We start from the raw sequence: 18,024 nt of genomic DNA, 5'->3' as shown, positions 1-18,024 counted from the left end.
AGGGGGGCAGCCGTGACGTTGCGCCCGCCCTCAGCGCGCCCCGTCCGAGGAGGCCCCTTACGTAAGGGGGGGGGGGACGCGGGTGCCTCGCGCCGGCCCGGCCCCACCGCCGCGGCGGGGAGCGGGGACACCCCCAAAACCACACACGCGCGCGCGCGCTCGGTGACCGGGACGCCTTACCCCGCCGCTCCAGCCTCTGCCGGCACCGGGGGCGACCCGCGCTATCCCGCGGAGCCGCGGCAGGGCGCGGGCGCCGCCGCCCCAAGCATGGTCTCCACCCCCCGCAGCGCCGTCAGCCGCGGAGCCAGAGCGTGCGCGGCCGGAGCCGCTCCCGGGCTTTTCTCCGGTGGCGGCGGCGGCGGCGGCGGCGGCGGCGGAGGCGGGTGGGGAGGAGGAGGGTGGGGCGGGGCGGGGCGGGGGCGGGAGGGCGCCATTAACCGCCGCGCGCTTTGAAGCGGCCGCCCCGCTCCCGCCGCGCCGGGCACAGCGGCGCCCCCTGGCGGCGGCGGGCGGCGCCTCCCCGCGCGGGGATCCCGGGGTTCCCCGGTCGGCAGCGCCCGGCGCGCTCCTTGCGCGGGCGCGGGCGGGGGCGGCCGCCTCCCCCGGGCGTGCCGAGCCGAGCCGAGCCGAGCCGAACCGAGCCGAGCCGAGCCGCACAGCCGGTTTTCCCATCTATCTTAAAAATTTATTCTAAGGAATCGCATCTCAGGCGGCCCTGGCGTGGCGCCCCCCCGGCCCAGCAGGTCGTTCCGCGGCAGGAGGAAAACAACGCACGGGGCTTGGTTTTACAAAGGAGGGCGGGAGGGTTTGCCTTGCTTGCGAGGAAAGGGAGAAGGGAAACGCAAGGAAGCCAACGGTGGGCATGGGTGTTTTGCACGCGCTGTCGAGCAAAAACAGCTGCTTTCCTGTTGCTGGTTTATGTGCGGGGCAACGGCCGGCTTTCTTCCGTAACGCGCGGAGACAAAAAAAGGAAAAACAAGGAGCTGGAGAGATGAATAGGAGCTGCCTGGTTGATTTACTAAAACGCAGCTTACAGCCTTGCCCGAGCTCCTGCGGGGGTGACACAACACCCGGGGCCTGGGGGGCACCTCGCAGAGGTCCTGGGGCAGGGACAGGGGGAGGCGTGAAGCATCTTGGTGCAGCTCTGCTCCTGGGCACCTTTGCTCCACTAGAATATGCAGGAAAAAAACTGGGAAAGGCGGGGGGGGGGAGATGCAAAGCCTTCCCCCCACACACGCACCAATTACTGTGGAAAACTCCATTTCAGGTTGTCTGGTATATGACAGTTTATACTGCAGCCTGAAGACAGGAGATGAGCTTGTCTTTACTCTGAATTGACTAGCATTTCTCTCTTATTTACTATAACAGAATATATATATTTTTTTTTTCTCCTGAGATACTTACTGGTAGTTATGTCTTTTGTAACGGCTGTCATCTGACCAGCACAAGGTATTTTAACTGTCTTCTCCCAGCACAGCCCAGTCCACTCAAGCTCATAACAAATGCTTTTCATCACAAGGAGAATCACCACTATTGTTCTCTCTTTCAGCCTAGATGCTGCCCTTGGCACTGTGCAAGCAGCCCCCCTGTGCTAAATACAGCCTGCATCCAGAATTATAGATCTCTTGTGAATGCAGTCACACATTCTGCTAGTATGGTTTTGGATTATATTTTAAAAATCATAATTAAAAAAAAAAAAAAAAAAAAGGAAATTACAGGCAAAATTAAGAAAATATAAACGTTTATTGAAATGTGCAACATACTCATGTAAAACACTTAGCACTAACTGTGTGACGGTATCATTTAAAAATTCATCATTTGTAACATTCAAATATGTCAGCATCCTTCACACTGAAAAAGAGGGCATCTTAAAATGCATCTTAAATGACAGTTTTACTCACTACCCAAGGTATATTCATAATTTTAACTGAAGTCGTTCTCCCAAAGGCTCATTATCTACAAATTTCACAAATAGGAACAGCTGCATAATGCTAGAAAACTACAGTGTAAATTCCTTCCCAATCCAACATCTTTAGCAAGTGCTTAGCTGCAGTACTGTGAGATTACACATGAAAATACAATTAAGCATATCTGTGTTTACAGGACTTAAATTTAAATCCTGACTCTTCAGGGTCACAATGTACATGTAATCTCTAAGCCTGAGAGTAGCCCTACTGAATTCAGTATTATTTTTTCTAGTCCCATGCTGAAAGTCAGGCCCAACTACAGAATGAAAGCCTAAGGTCCGGTTTCGGTCTGATGTGAACTGTGTTTACAGACTAAAAAAAAAAAAAGAAAGAAAGCAGGCTGTAGCGAAAAAAATTTTTGAGATTTTACACAAACATTGACTCCTGCATATAAAAATACCAATAGCCATTCATTAACTTCACTGATTGTCTGTCAAACTGTGTTGTATCAAGTTCTTAATTTCTAATGTACGCAACTGGCATTTCCTTTGCAAAGGAGTATCACACAGAGCAGAAACTTCTTCTTAGTTATGTATGGTGGCAAGAGGCAATGTAAAATCCTTGAGATTTTAAGAAGAACTTAGAACCTTCTGATGAAGCTGTCTTCAATGTCTTTACATTATTTACTGGATTTTCACATTTTCAGCTGCAGTTTGTTTATCCTGCGGCTTCCTCCATAGGCACAGAGGATCTCTTGCAGGAAAAGAATAGCCATTTACAGAGTAAAATGCAAAGCCAAGAATGGCAGGATTTCTGGATCTGAATGGGAGTTTGTGTACCTCACATCTGCGTGCTGTGATACAGCTGGCATTTTCTGCAGAAGCAGCAAGCTAGTAGATTTACTGGTACACTGATGCACTAAATCTTTCCCCATGCTGGGAGTGAGCCAGCAGCAAAGGAAAAGTCTTTTCTTCTATCATGCAGCGTAGATGCTGAGGAAGAGGCTAGATTTAACATTTGAGCAATGGGAAGGCAGAGGAAGTCAAACCCCACAGTTACATAAATTTGCGCTGCCCATAGTTGCTACTCAGGCAGAACTCCAACTGAGGTCAGCGAAACAGCTGCCAAAAGACTGTGGGGTTAATGTGTGTGGGCCACATTTTAAATGTCACTTAGTATTAATACAAGAAAAAAAAAATACTGAAAAGTGTCTAGGAAGTGTTGTGATTGCGAAATGCAAAGAAACAAAAGAGCACCACTGAGACAGTATACTTACAGTTAGAACAGTAAAAATAGAAACCAAAGTAATTATAAATGGAAACATTTTCACAGTGTATTTGGAAATGCACCTTCCTTTATTCAGAAATAGCAGCTCCTACTTAAGGGCTTTCCCCTTCAACTTTGAAGATGCGTTAGGCAAAACATTTCTCTCCAAAACCTCTTTAAAAAAAATCAACTAGCACTATCAGAAAAATGAGAGAAGGTGTAATTTTCCCTACATCATACATTTCATGCATGCTGGCTCCCAACTGCTGCAAATATTTAAGTGTGTGAGACAGTCCAGGCATTGAGTTCAATGGACAGGATGGATGAGTAGTGTCAACTCTCTTTTGCTTTGTACAATGCTTGACCCCGTGCCCTTCATACAGAGATTTGTGGGGTTGGAGGGGATGGGACTAGTTAAATTTGGAAAACTGCAATTATAAAGCTGTAACAATTGCCAGAAAACGAAGAACAAGGGCAGCATATTAGATCATTGTTTTTCCAGGGATTTTTGACTTTTCTCTATTTTTTGTTGATGCTGCTAGCTCTTAAAATCAGAGACAGCTATCACAAACCTCAATTAGTAGTTTCACTTAATACCTGCACATTTGTAACCAGCAAGCAAGAATGATTACTAAGCCAAGCAACCTTTAAAACAAGGTTACAAGGTATATGAACTTTGTTGTTTGTAATTCCGTGGCTTAGCAAAAGAAAAAGCATGCGAATAACACAGCCGGAATGAAACAGAAGATAAATGTTAAGTATGACACATAGTATTAATTAATTTCAGAAGGAATCTTAATCAGAACTGTATGCATGGGGAGAGAAAAACATGGTAAAATTAATAAATCTATATTCACAGATAAAAGGAAAATGGAGGAAGTTATTAGTAAAATGCAAACATTGTTTTCACTGTAAATATTTGTTAGAACTAAAGAGCCATTGCCAATATGAAATAAGAAGTTGCCTGTCATTGGGTAAAATGCACTTTTATGTTTTAGGAGAAATATAATATTCTTTCATACTAAAAACATTTTCACAGAAAATTACATCCCCAACATTTTTGCAAATATCATTTGTGTATATGGAGGAGAGGGAGTAGAACAACAGATGCTTTTACAGTTAAGTCTTAAAGAATGAAAATTGCCAAATTTTTCATCTTGATTTCCTTTTAAATATGCTATTGCAGATAATGATTCCTAGATTCTGACCCTCTATTACCCCTGAAAAAGGCGAGGGCTGCTTCCAAAGGACTGCCAGCTGGCCCTCTTGTGATCTAGTAAGGAACTGCAATCTACCTTTCCATAGCAAAGAGGCAGAATACGTTCACTGGTAAGAGTTTTTCCACTTACACATCATTACAGCTGTTTATAACGAATTAAAGACTGGGGTGGGTTTTGGTTTGTCTTCTGGCATGCACACTTACGTATTAACTTAAAAACTTTTCCTATGTGGCATTATATTAATGGTTTGCCCTTAAGTCTTTCATACAATGGACATGTAACACATTCACATATAGAGTTATACTGAACATCAGTTTGTATAATACATCAAGTGTAGTTAAAAGCATTAGATACATATATACACACCCATTTTCTTTACATAATGCACCTGCCCTAGCTCAGTATATTGAGTTACCAGTCCAGTTTCATGTCTGCTTTACTCCACACATACTTTCCTCCTCTTTTTAGGAACATCTTCTCATCAAATCCACTGAACTGTATAGCTGCTTCTATGCCAACGTCTAGGATAGACTTGGAAGGCTCTTTCCGTCCATTTCTGCAGTTTAGAAAACGCATCTGGAACATCAATAGATAAGACATTAGAAAGTCAGTTTGTAAAAGCTTAATTTTTCTACAGAATCAAACAAATTGCACTGCAATCCCACAAAAGCCAATGTAAGTGCATCAACAGTTTTCCTGTAGTCCTTAGAAGGCTCAGAAGCTCACAGTTAGACACATTGACACATCTTAGCAGGAACAAAGCCATACCATAATTCCCGAAGACTGTTTGCTCTTCAGTTACATGTAAACTAAGTAGGCTCTTTGAAACTTAACATTCAAGACAAGTTCTGTATTTTTAAATTAAAGAAAAACAGCAAAGCTGTCCTGCAAACATACACATCTACACTTTAAGATTCACGATGCAATGATTATACATGCAACCTGATGGCAACTTCTCCTTAGGTCATAGTTCTATTCAAGTTCTCAATGTGTTTGATGGGAAGAAATTACATCTATTCCTTGTACTACATGGTAAAATTATTGTATAGAATGCCCAGTTATCACTGTTGTATACATACATATATTAGCATACAAATACTAAGTATCAAACAAAGACTTACATATTCATCCAGAATGAGGTAGGAATCCCTCATCTGTAATAGATCAAAAGAAAAAACTAAATTAATATGCAAACCAAATTCCATTCTAGTAAAAAATCAAGGATGAAACAAACAACTATTCATTCAAAGCCTGATCCAAATCTTTGAAACATGTAGTGTCTTGCCACTATTTCAGTGAGCTTGGATCAAATTTATAGAAATAAACGACAGGATTACTAGCATGACTTAATGCACAAATAGATCAGTAATTCTTGGAATATGACCACTCAAGTGTCTAACTAAAATGTGGGTGCCCAACTGGATAAAGGTGTTTTAAATAATATGCAAGTTTTCTATTAACTTCCACACCTGCAGATCTTACACTGTTTTGCATACTGGAATGATTTTTAAGGACCCTTCCAACCCAAACCATTCTATGACTCTATCATTATGTCATTTTCCAAACAAATTACATGACCATTTAAGATGGGGTGTTTAATTAACACCCCAGCAGACAAAGATGTTCTCCCAGCTCAAAGGTAATCTTCTAGCTCAAAAAGCTCTCAGGTCTGCACCAAGAAATAGTCCAACTGCTGAAATAAGATGTGTTTGCTCAGCTAACTGGGCATCTCCTACACGATCCTCCCTAAAATTCTCTGGGTAGCTGGAGCTTGCTGCTGTGTAGAACAGGAAATCTGATCAATTTGGTGTCCACCTTCCACACAGGTTTAACAGAAATCAGAAACAATCTTCTAGAACCAAACCTATTGAGGGAAGTCTACTCTTTTTTTTGTAGGACTTCTTGCATGGAAAAACATGTTGAAACAGTTCTGAGTTCTCATCTAATACACCTTCTCTGATGAGTGCTTTCTTACACCAAATGACTTAAACGCTAGACTGCACAGTCCCACCTCTATGTCTTGCATAGTAAAGGCAACCCACCCTGCTCACTTGAGCTCTAGATACACCAACAAGTAAACTGTAAATGGAGAGTCTTAATCTGTGGAGAGGAAAAGGAACATGAGATGGGAGATGTAAGGCATTCCTGAAATCAATATATCCTCATTCAGGTCATAAACTTTCATAACAGTGAGTCTTCAGACTTTCCTCATGCCAGTGTATAGATCCTGTAGGCATCTTACAAAATGTCCTGAGCTCCAAACTTAGGCACTACAGTCCTTTACTGGAATTAACGCAAACTGGATGGCAGCTCATCAAGTTAACTGCTGGGCTCTGCAGTAGCAGAAGGAGTCTTCTTGTGAATGAAGAGCCCAAACGTTCAGTCCAAGGGAGTTCAGTTAGGCAATGATAAAATTGCAACTTTATTGTGGGAGGCAGTACCCAGTAAGATGTGTCAGGCAAAAATACTAGTTCTTGTTCCTCAAAACCCAACATAATCCTGACTGGGATGATATCTTACTTCATGTAGGTCGATGACACTGCCATAGCACAACATCATAGTGAATCTCTATTAGGAAACTACGCTTAGAGTATAAAGTGTGTTTACATTAACATTCAACATTTTCAGGATCTTGTGCCCTGGTGGGGAAGAGCTATTCAGTTCTAAAGGGCCTAATTATGGTTTAGAGTTCACCATTCAGCTGTGGAAAACTCAGTTTCTCCAGTTCCCATGCTGATACTTTATAGATCCATCTCTCTGAGCAGAGGTCCACATGACGCTGTGAGAGGACTCCTGCTGGTTTCCACAGGACTGGGATCAATGAGTTTTCACTCCCCTATTAATAAATCCGTGCTCAATAAAAAACCTTAAAGAAAATTAAGAACCTTGGCTTCTACCATAACAAAACCAGTTACTGACAAAGTTGTACCATACCTTTCCTAAGCCAATACTAATAGAGAAAGTGTTAATTGCCATGAAAGCTTCTAGTTCCTTTCCATCTTTCCAACTTTATTTGAAAATAAGGTTACAAAAAGACAGTTTCAGTTTTACCTTCTGATTGGATTCAGGTACCAAACAGGGGACATCTTTGTGGCGATCCAGGAATTGTTCGAAGTCTGCATCGCTGATAACAAATTTCTCTGCTTCTCTCAGAGCATCCTCACCAGTGTTCTCCCCTTCAATGAGCAGGCACTGGAATACCTGAAGATGTAAGGCACCTGGTTAAGATTTTATGTTTTCACTTGCCTTGAGCATAAGAGATTGACACCATGACAAAAACCTTCAGTTGTCTCAGTAGCAACGTCTTTTATTTTTCTGTCAGTGGAGCCACACTGACACAAATTGTGATAAGTAAATACCACATGAAGGGCATGGTGCAGATTTATATTTATCAAATTAACATTACATAGTTCTAAATGTAATTATACAGTCATGGTTCCTGATCAGGTTTCCACAGAAATCTTAACTGCTCTGATCTTAATAAGGGCACAGATAATCAAAGTTCAAATAAACTTCTGATTGAGCCTCAAATAGTATGGCTATATTATAAATGCCAGTAAGTGCCATGTACAATGCAGCCTATCAACTCAATCTTTATTCTTAAAGATTTTAACCTGATTTGTGACTGTATGTTTTACTAGCTTCAGATGGACACAGAAAAGATAAGGATGACTCCCTAGAAACAAAATGTAATAGTTTGTCTATTTAACAGACTCCTTCTAAAGGTCAAGTCTTCAAATATATTCGGAATAGACTTTGGGGGAAAAAATATGCCTTTGCCATCAATATGCTCCATAACCCCATTAAGAAAGTAGGCCAGGAAGCTAGATAAAATATTAAAATGTATGTCATATTTTCTTCACATTCCTTTTGTATCACCAAGATTTCACTTGTAGTGATTATTCTTTTTTTTCCGGAAAATCACATGTATATACCAATTTCCATGAAGCAAATAATGAGAAATTATTCCATTAGTTCTCCCATATCTATAGGTTACATTATCTCTATCCATTTTCAAACTGATAACACAATGTATTTAATACATTTCTAGTAGAAAATATCATAATATATGCACACTAACCACTAATATTCTATACAGAACATGAATGTCTAATGTACACTTATATATTGCTAATGATATAACTCTAATGTATCATTATACACTAACTTTTCCTCATTTTCTCTACACCATGACACATTTTCAAATGTTAAAGACCTCCTGTCTTATTTTTAATATCATAAAAAAACTAGATCTAATTATGCTAAAATAGTAATTTCCTGTAAATACCACAACAAAAAAGATTCTTGACATGTTGGGTTCCATTTAAGTGCAGGAAGAGACAGAACCTGTCTCAACACCACCTAACACTGACAAGAAGTCTGCTAACATCAGCCCAAGCTGGAGCTGGAGATCTGACTGAAGTCATTAGAAGTTCAGACAACTCCAGGACTTCACTTTGTTCAGACTATTCCTTTTCTCTGAACAGGAAAACAGTGGCATACACTATTCTCTTACCTTCCAGCGCACGGGGTTGAGTGCCTTGATCTGCTCATTCATATCTTCCTCAACATTAAATCTGTTGATCACTGAATTTATTTTAAAAGCAACAGCATAGTCTCGGCACCACTGTCTCAGTTTATGCAGATTTTCCACATGGTTCTTCTTTCCTTGACCACGGCCAATTAAAACGTTGACATCCTCATCAAAACTATCACATGAAATGGCTAGAATGTCTAAATATTCACCTGAAAACAAGTTTTAAAAATTGATTACTATTCAGTCCCTCAGTTAAAAGCTGTCAGGACCCTGCCCACTTTCACTTCCTTGTGATCTGCCACAAACCGCCATGTAAAAATAGTTCTCTGGAGTTACCACATAAACTACAAAATCCACAGCAGCATCCAAAGACCTGTTTTGTGCGTGTGTGTCCCCAGCATTAAGTCTGAGCTATTACTTTATTGTACTATTATATCAAAGAGGCAATAGTACAAAGTGCCTATGTTCACAACATATAATTAACAATATTTCACGGGTGTTTACATTTGGTTTGTGTTTACTGTAAATGAATCCCTAACAAGCCATCTCCAGCTTGCACCAAAACCCATCTTTTGGTGAGGCTGCCCCGAGGAGGCTCCCAAACCCACCAGTGCTTCTGTGCACAGTGTTTTTCCCTTACCATACTTCTTGAACCACCGTTCTCTAATCAGGCTGCCGTTGCTAACGATGCTGACACTTGGTAGCTTCAACTCCTGCTTGCAAAACTGGACCAGTTTGCCTACAAATTCGCCTCTGTCCTGAAGAAAGGGTTCTCCTCCGGAGAAGTTTATTTTCTCCATTCCTAGAAAAGGACAAGGGAAAGATGCTGCGAACCTCTGCCTGCCTACTCCCCGCTCCTTCCGCACGCTGTCTCCGCCCGGCTGCAGCGAGATGAAGAGGGACACCCCCCGCCAGAACTTCTTCGACGCCACTTGGTCCTGCCGGGAGGCGGCCGCCGCGCATCCCCCCGCCACGGCTCCCACCGGAGGTTCCCCCCCCCCGGACTCACCCGCCTCCTTGAGCATCGCCAGCCCCCGCTTGGCCTCCTCCAGGGGCAGCACGAAGGAGGTCTTGGCCGTGTGGAAGCAGAAGCCGCACTTGTAGTTGCACTGGCGGGTGAAGTGGTAGTTGACGCTGGTGGGCGTCGGGGCCGCGCCGTCCCGCTCCCGCCGGGGTCCCGCCGGGCTGGGGGCCGAGACCCGGCGCCAGCCGGGCAGGGGCAGGGAGAGGGGAGCCAGGCTCCAGCACAGCGCGCCCAGCCGCCCGCCCAGTGCCGCCAGCACCGCCCGCGCCACCGCCAGCGGCAGCCGCACCAGCAGGGCCAGCGGCATGGCTCGGCTGGGCTGGGCTCGGCTGGGCTCGGCTCGGCGGGATGCGCTGCCGTTCACTTGGACCCTCTTGGGCTCTGTTCGGCTCGGCTCGGCTCGACTGGGCTCGACCTGGCCTGGCCCGGCTCGGCTCGACGGGATACGCTGCCGTTCACTTGGACCCACTCGGGGCTCTGTTCGGGCTCGACTCAATACGGTTGGGCTCGGTTCGGCTGGGCTCGGCCCGGCCCGGCCCGGCTCTGCTCGGCGGGATGCGCTGCTGTTCACTTGGGCTCGCTCGGGCTCTGTTCGCCTCGGCTCGCAAAGCTGCAGCCCGGCGCCCGGCGCTTCGCGCTTAAGAGCGCGGCCGCTGCGGTCCCGCCCCGCCGTGCCGCAGCGCGGGAAAGCGCTCGGTTTCGTTTTCCTTTCTCTCAGAAGAGAAACTTGGCACCGAGCCGCCGGGCCCGGCACGCCGTTTTCCTTCTTCCCCAGCCCCCCAAACCCGGTTCTCGGCCCATCCCGGCACCCTCCGGCGGCCCAAGCCCCGCAGCTGACCAGCGCCTGCGGAGGCTTTTATGTCTGCGGGCTCGGTGGCTTCGGTTCTTCTGGTCAAAACCGGCGTGACTTGTCAAGCAGGGGGAAAGCTGAGTTAGTATAACCGTGCTGCATCCTTCTCAGAGACAGCTATGAGCTCTTGTGAGTTTAAACGGGTTAGGGAGCCTGGTGACTTAAGATTCATTAAAAGATCCACTAAAGGATCTTTAATTCTTGGTCTCCAATATTGCCTAAAGCACCTCAAGCAAAGCTACTGCACCAAGTTGAATATAAGGTTAGCCTTAACATCAGGAAAAGTTGGCAGCTGCCTGAGGTGACCCATTGGCAGGGCAGATGGCTGCTCCCTCATAGTAACACCAGGAGAGATTGGGACCAAGCTGCCAATTCCCATATTGATAGATTCATAGAATGGTTTCGGTTGGAAGAGACCATAAAGATCATCTAGTTCCAACCCCCCTGCCACGGGCAAGGACACCTTCCACCAGCCCAGGTTGCTCAAAGCCCCGTCCAGCCTGGCCTTGAACCCTTCCAGGGAGGGGGCAGCCACAGCTTCTCTGGGCACCCTGTGCCAGTGCCTCACCACCCTCACAGGAAAGAATTTCTTCCTTACATTCAGTCTAAATCTACCTTCTTTCAGTTTAAAACCGTTACCCCTTATCCTATAATTACATGCCCTTGTAAAATGTCTGTCCCCACCTTTCCTGTAGCCCCTTTAAGCATTGGAAGGCTGCTCTAAGTTCTCCCCAGATCCTTCTCTTCTCCAGGCTGAACAACCCCAACTCTCACACCCTGTCTTCACAGGGTAGGTGCTCCAGCCCCCTGGTCATCTTTGCAGCCCTCTTCTGGACTCATTCTAACACGTTCATATCCTTTTTATGTTGGGGGCCCCAGAACTGGATGCAGTACTCCAGGTGGGGTCTCATAAGAACGGCGTAGGGGGGAAGAATCACCTCCCTCAACCTGCCAGCCACAATTCTCTTGATGCAGCCCAGGATACGGTTGGTTTCTGGGCTGTGAGTGCACATTGCCAGGTCACATTGAGCTTCTTGTCAACCAATACCCCCAAGTCCTTCTCCGCAGGGCAGCTCTCAATCCATTTTTTGCCCAGCCCATATTTGTGCTTGGGATTGCTTCTACCCATATGCAGGACCTTGCACTTGGACTTGTTGAACTTCATGAGGTTTGCATGGGCCCACCTCTCAAGCCTGTTCCTCCAGATTCCTCAACTCTTCAGTGGCACAACAGCTATTGCTGGAGAATGAGCACCTTGTAAGGGACTGTGTTGGACTCTGTTTGTCTTTTCCGAGAAATCGTGAGGACTGAGAAGGACTGCGTCAAAGGGGGCTCGGGTCTCCTCGGAGCGGGGACTTCGGCGGAGCTTGGAGCTTGGAACACCATCACCGGCACCGAGACCAAGCCAGCAGAACATCGCTGGATTCGTGGTGGTGGTACTTAGTGTTGCTGCATCTCTATCGTTTTCTAGCTTAGGGATTCTGACTTTCCCTTCCTTTTTCTCCCTGTCCTATCGCTGCTATCAGTCGCTTGTTTAATAAAGTTCACAAGGTTGTACGGCATCTGACCTTGTTTGTGTCTTAATCTTGCTCTTGGGATCGTTTAAGAACCCTCCCTGACATTGGATCGGGACACAGCTCCATCATAACACCAGTTGCAATCTGCAGTCCTCCAGTGTGTCTAGACACACCAAGAGGTCCTCCACAGCTTTTCAGCCTCACACTGCCTTCAGTCAGTCTGTCCTCATTCTTCCATGGGCAGTTCAGTGTTGCCACTGCTGCCAAGGTACAGAGCCATACTCAAATCTCAACAACTACCAACTGCATGTTGGTTATGGGAGGCTTAAATTGGAGCTTCACTCACTTCCACTGACCTGCCAGAACTGCTATTGTAGCAAGACAGTCTTGCTTTCATGTTGACTTCTTTTCTTTTTTTTTTTTTTTTTTTTCTTGAAAAAGAGGTAGGAGAACTAGCTTCATCCTGTTTGCAAATTTCAAAGGGAAACAAATCCTGCTCATGAATAAAAAGTGTTTCCTTTATGTTAATTAGTACTGTCATTTGCTATCCGTAAATTCCCATCACCTTTCCTTCACTTTTCTGGAGATGATCTACTGGATCAATAATGTCTGGATCAGTGAATAACAGGACTTCAGGTTTTCCCCTTCAGCCAGTTTTTATTGTTCTCTCTATCTGCTGTTACTTGCTGAAACAGATTCATGCCAGTAGGACAGGATGGTAGACTTCTTGCTATTCCTGAGGCTTTCCAAAATCAGAGCTTGTCAGCAGAGGTTATTTCTGTGAGCTACCATGGGAGGAATTATACATGTGCCCTTCCAGTTCCTTCAGGTTTATATAAGACACAAGCTTAGGGATGAAAGCAGGATTTTCTAGTGAAGTAAAGGGTTTGTTGATCACAAATCTGAAAATTGAATTGCAAAAGGAGGAAGACAAGGCAATGCAAGTTTAGACTGAAACCGGACATTAAAGTTGCTCCTTGGTTGTTTCAATCTTCCAATTAATTTGGAGAAGTCTGGTATGCTCTGTTTCTTCCTCGCTCTATACATCCCTTCTGCTTCATGATAGGAGCTCTATCCCATTTCGTATATTCTCTGACCCCAGTTCAAATTCCTTTCTCACCCTACCCCTATCTTTTGTTCATGTCAAATTGAGCCAATGTAGATATAGGGAGTACAGCCTTTCTCCCTCCTTTGAGGTGGAAAACTTTTACTAAGAATACTTGTGGTAAGCACGAGATCTTAAAGACAATCGCAACACTTCAAATTGTTCATCTCAAGAAATATTCTGTGTAGTGTCTAAGTATATAGGTGTGTGTGTATATATATATATTCATACATATAAATACACGTATACATATATATATGTGTGTATGTATGCATGCCACCAAGCTCAAAATCTCTGTATATAGTTTTGCATAGAAATCTTATTGCAGGTGACAAATTACCATTTAGTTCACCTTGTCTCAGAAACTTCTCTGACCTTCTAAAAGTTTGGGAATTGCAGAAGATCCACTGAGACTGGCACAGTGACCTCGACCTGTTGTAGCCTCAGCCCTGAGTTCCTGGATAGGAAAATTAGGTTCAAAACACTTAATTTCCAAGATCAGTAAAAAATCCTTGATGATTACCAATTTCTCTCAAGACAAGACTTACATCTGATACAAGAACACTCCAAGAGCATGGCAGGAGAGTGCAGGTCAATGAATCAGTAAACCAAAACATTACAATTTTTAAATGTTTTTTCTTTGAAAAGAAAGATCTCTGCTACAAGGAACAAAACATGCAGAGAACCTAACGCTTAAGCTTACTCAGGACTTTTTTTTTTATCTGTAATTTTATCTATGCTTTCTTAGAAAATGGCATTTATAAAAGATCTCTCCATTTTTTGCCTCAACTAAGTATGTTTTCAGATGACACTCTCTGCATTACTGTAAGGCCCCACAAAGTAAACCCAGACTGGGACATGCCCCCTACAGAAGTACAAGTCCTAGCAGTTACAAGGAAGACGTTCACATTTTACTTTCTAAACCATTCTAACTCACAGGCTCTATGGTAAGACCTACAAGAAAACACAAATGTGCATTTTTATACACTAGCTTTGAATCTACAAGAAATGTTTCAAACAAGAACTGTAATGAAATTTTCTGTCCTGGAGCCTTCTAGAAGATTCTCAGAAAAGCATGATATTCTCTGAAAGCAGTAGGAAGTTTGATTCCTTCCCTTTCTTTCCTATAGAAGTCATTTTACAGTAGCAAAATGGAGTCCCAGTGCTCAAAATGTTTCAGTTCTGCAAATCTGCACCAAAAACCCTTTTAAAGATAAATATAGCTTTTCAAAAATTATCGAAAAATGTTATTAATGGTGCACTGGATGGTACATAGGTACATAACTAGCATGGAAAAATCCAGCTGAATAAACATGGATAATGCTGTTGTGCTCCCTAGTTGCTATGAAAGTAAAACTTTAAAACAGTGTTATATTATTTATCTAAATAACGGATTTTAATTTATTTAAAGAAAGAGATTGCTTTCTCCAGTGTGGCTAGTTGGCAATTCCAGTCAAACAGTACCTTGCCAGCAAGATTACTGACATGTACCAGTAACATAAATAATGTGAAAAGAGAAGCCGATATCATGTCACCTGTGAGGACCAGAAATGGTCCAAGGACAGCCAGGCAGGTCACACAATGGCAGATATAGTTTTTAGCATGTGATAAATTTATTACTTCTTGCTCCACTCCCAGCTGGAAATTATCTCTTCCCCATTACATCTGCAGCACCATAAATGGGATTCTGTCAAGGACCTTGTACTTGCAGTGACTCATCCCTCCTCGGCATGCAAGAATCCAAGGGGTGCCACTGAAATTGCCAAATAGAAAGTTAAAACCGCATGCCATTGAGTATGAAACACATACAAAACACACAATATAAATATAGCCACAGACTAGGCACATTTGAAAGAGGTCTACCATGGGCCTTTAATGGTGTTCATGTGATCTGCAGCTCAGGAAGTATTTGAACAGATGAATTCTGGAATCTGGGACAAGATATTGGGAGAAGGACCCTTCTGTGTCCTCTCCATATTCTTCACCAAACATCTGGCACTGGCCAGTCATGGGCAGAAGAGGAGGGTCTCTTGGCCTGACACTATACTAACTTCTGCGTTCTTATGATCTTGTCTTCAGAACTTTATCTTTACTGGAGGGCCCTTTGCTGGTGTCCTTTAGAGTCTATTCTGTATGAAAACACCTATATTTTATTTATGTGCATTTTACGTACCTATGTATTTTATGGGCCTTCCACTTATGTAATTCCTGCCTTATGTCTCAGACAGCTGTTTATCTACATTACAGGACTGTGCACTTGGAAAATTTTTAAAGTTACAGACTGATTTATTTTCACTTTTTTTCCCCTATTTTTCCACGTCAGGTGTATCAAAACATTTTTGAATCATCGTATGGCTTCGTATCATGTCTGTATCTCTTCCCTGTAGCTACATGCAAATACAGTGGGCCGTCAAAGATGTGAAGAGGCTCCAGAACAGTGTTTTTCACATAATTAGTACATTTGATCTTCAACATAATTTCATATTATACAGAAAACAAAATGATAAAGGTCCTTGTGAAGAAACTGAAAAATACTTACCATAAAATAAATTCAGAACAGAGTCACATTGTTTTTACATACAAAGACATGTCTTGGACATAAAAGGCAACTCTCTTTTCCTATATTTTTACCTGAACTGTTTGTGTATAATCTGATGGAAAAGACCTAAAATCTTGCAAAAAGATGCATTTTAAGTAATTAGCTGGGAGGGCAGACATCACATGACTCTTATAAATTATCTCATAAGCGTATTATAAATGAAGAAAGAAGCACCACCAACTTGGCTCAGGAATGCTTGTAAACAGGATGGTATTAAGGCCATGGGAGGGGAAAGGCAAAAATGAAAGTACACTCTTCCCATTTAGCCAGCAGGGAGGGAAAAGGCAACAGTGGCATCAGGAAAACAGGAAAACAGAAGACCAAGGAGTCAAATAGGTCAGTGAGGAACACAGACAGCTTTTCAAACACTTTTGAAACGAAACTTAGCTGCAAGTCCATTGGACATTAAAAAAAAAAAAAAAAAAAAAGAGTAAATAGAAAAGTGGCAGATAAGCTTCAGTGTAGATAAAGGTAAGGTGATGAACATAAGAAAAAATAAACAAAACCTTGTATACCTAATGATGAGCTCACTGGTGGCACTTTCATCTCAGGAAAGAGATCTTGGAGTCACTGTTGCTACAGCTCTGAAATCATTGGCTTTGTGGGTGGTAGCAGCAAAAAAAAAGTCAACTAAAAGCTTAGTGTCATTCAGAAAGGAATTGAGAATAAGGCAGATGGCATTATTTTACTGCTCTGTGAAACCTTGGTACATGTAGCCATACCTTGACTTGTGGTACAGTTCAGGTCTCCATGTGTCAGCAGGACCTCACAGAGTTAAAGAAGTTATTCCTGTATCTAAACAATCAAGGGGATGGAAGCAGCTGCCTTACAAGAGATTCAGTCTGTCATTTCTCACATGAAAAAGCTGAGGGAAATCTGAGTGAGCTTTACAAAATCATGAGGGTGATAAATAAACTGAATGTCGAACTTACTCACCAAAGTCAGTAACATTATTAGAAGAGGCACTTGTTGAAAAAAATAGGATACGAGTTTAAAACTTATAGAAGATAATTGATTTTTCTGCAACAGGTGTGTTACTGGAATTTGAGACCACAGGGGTTTGTGCAGGTAGGCTGTGAGGTCAAAAAGGGATTTAGATAGATGTATGAGTAAGGGTCCATAAATAAGTGCTAAAAGGAAGAGATGAAGATATGCTATCTAACATTCCTAATTTGGTGTCTGTTGATGCTGGAGGAGCACAAGAACCAGGAGAAGGGATCATGGATAAGCCAGGCTTATTCACGGCATGTCATTCTGCCAGGCAAAATATTGGATGAGAAAAGTCACTAGTCTGACTCAGTAGTGCATATTATTATGTTCTTAAAATTACCATCTATTGGCTTCTTGTATAATGAACCATGTTTTACTCTGTGTCTTCTGGCATCCATACCCAGCTGCCATAGCCATGTGTTTGATGTGGAACGATGCAGAAGTTCTTAGGTATGAAAAAGGGTGCGTTCAGCCTGAAAAAGCTGGTACTTGCTGCTGAGGCCGTGTTGCCTCCAAGGCTGTGTTCTCAGTTCCTGCTCTGGCCCAGCCTTCCACCAGCCTCTTCAGCATGGGCACCTTCCAACCAGTATAGCTGATCTCTAGCTAACTGGAACTACCTGCCAGCTGCTCTCCTCCCTGCAGATATGCTGAGCAGAAGATATTTGTGCAGCTGACAAGAGTTTCTGACATCAAGTTTCTGAGGAATTTCTTGGGGAGTGTACTCATTTGTAGAGTATACCTTTTCAGAAGATGCATCAAGACACTTAACTTTCGGTATCTCTAAGTGGCAGTTTTCCCAACTATCGAAAGGGAGAAATAGGATTCTGCAGAGGTGCAGGTTCTCCTACATTTCAAGTTACATATTTTGAAATCTCAAAATCCACATTTTGGGCAGCATTACTCATAGCAGCTGACATGAAACTAAGTGAGTGTTATAGTTAATTGCAGTGCCTCTGCATTCTGCCCCTGAGCTGATGAAAGCTGAAATTGGCCATCACAAAGTTATGAA

General features: G+C 43.4%; 2 protein-coding genes across 5 annotated transcripts in view; both read right to left on the bottom strand.

Annotated features, from left to right (window-relative positions):
* Nucleotides 1-386, bottom strand: part of RNF144A (ring finger protein 144A) — a 67,395-nt gene extending 67,009 nt beyond the window's left edge. For 3 of the 4 annotated variants that reach the window (XM_042803408.1, XM_042803409.1, XM_042803407.1), the window contains exon 1: nt 181-385. The gene's annotated coding sequence lies outside the window, so the exon portion shown is untranslated. Of the gene's footprint in view, nt 1-180 lie in introns of all 4 variants that reach the window. The other variant, XM_042803410.1, reaches the window with a different exon arrangement.
* Nucleotides 387-1,768: 1,382 nt separating this feature from the next.
* Nucleotides 1,769-10,261, bottom strand: RSAD2 (radical S-adenosyl methionine domain containing 2). The gene is made up of 6 exons (XM_033009846.2): nt 9,940-10,261; nt 9,571-9,732; nt 8,910-9,139; nt 7,445-7,594; nt 5,515-5,547; nt 1,769-4,969 (listed from the first exon to the last, which is right to left on the bottom strand). The coding sequence occupies exons 1-6, from the start codon at nt 10,259-10,261 to the stop codon at nt 4,805-4,807; spliced, it is 1,062 nt and encodes a 353-aa protein (XP_032865737.2). The 3' UTR covers nt 1,769-4,804.
* Nucleotides 10,262-18,024: the final 7,763 nt, after the last annotated feature.

This window comes from Tyto alba, unplaced genomic scaffold, assembly GCF_018691265.1.
Source record: "Tyto alba isolate M040663 unplaced genomic scaffold, T.alba_DEE_v4.0 Super-Scaffold_40, whole genome shotgun sequence".
In the NCBI taxonomy this organism is placed as follows: Eukaryota; Metazoa; Chordata; class Aves; order Strigiformes; family Tytonidae; genus Tyto; species Tyto alba.
The sequence above is the reverse complement of the archived record's forward strand: the minus strand, read 5'-3'. Positions and strand labels throughout refer to the sequence as shown.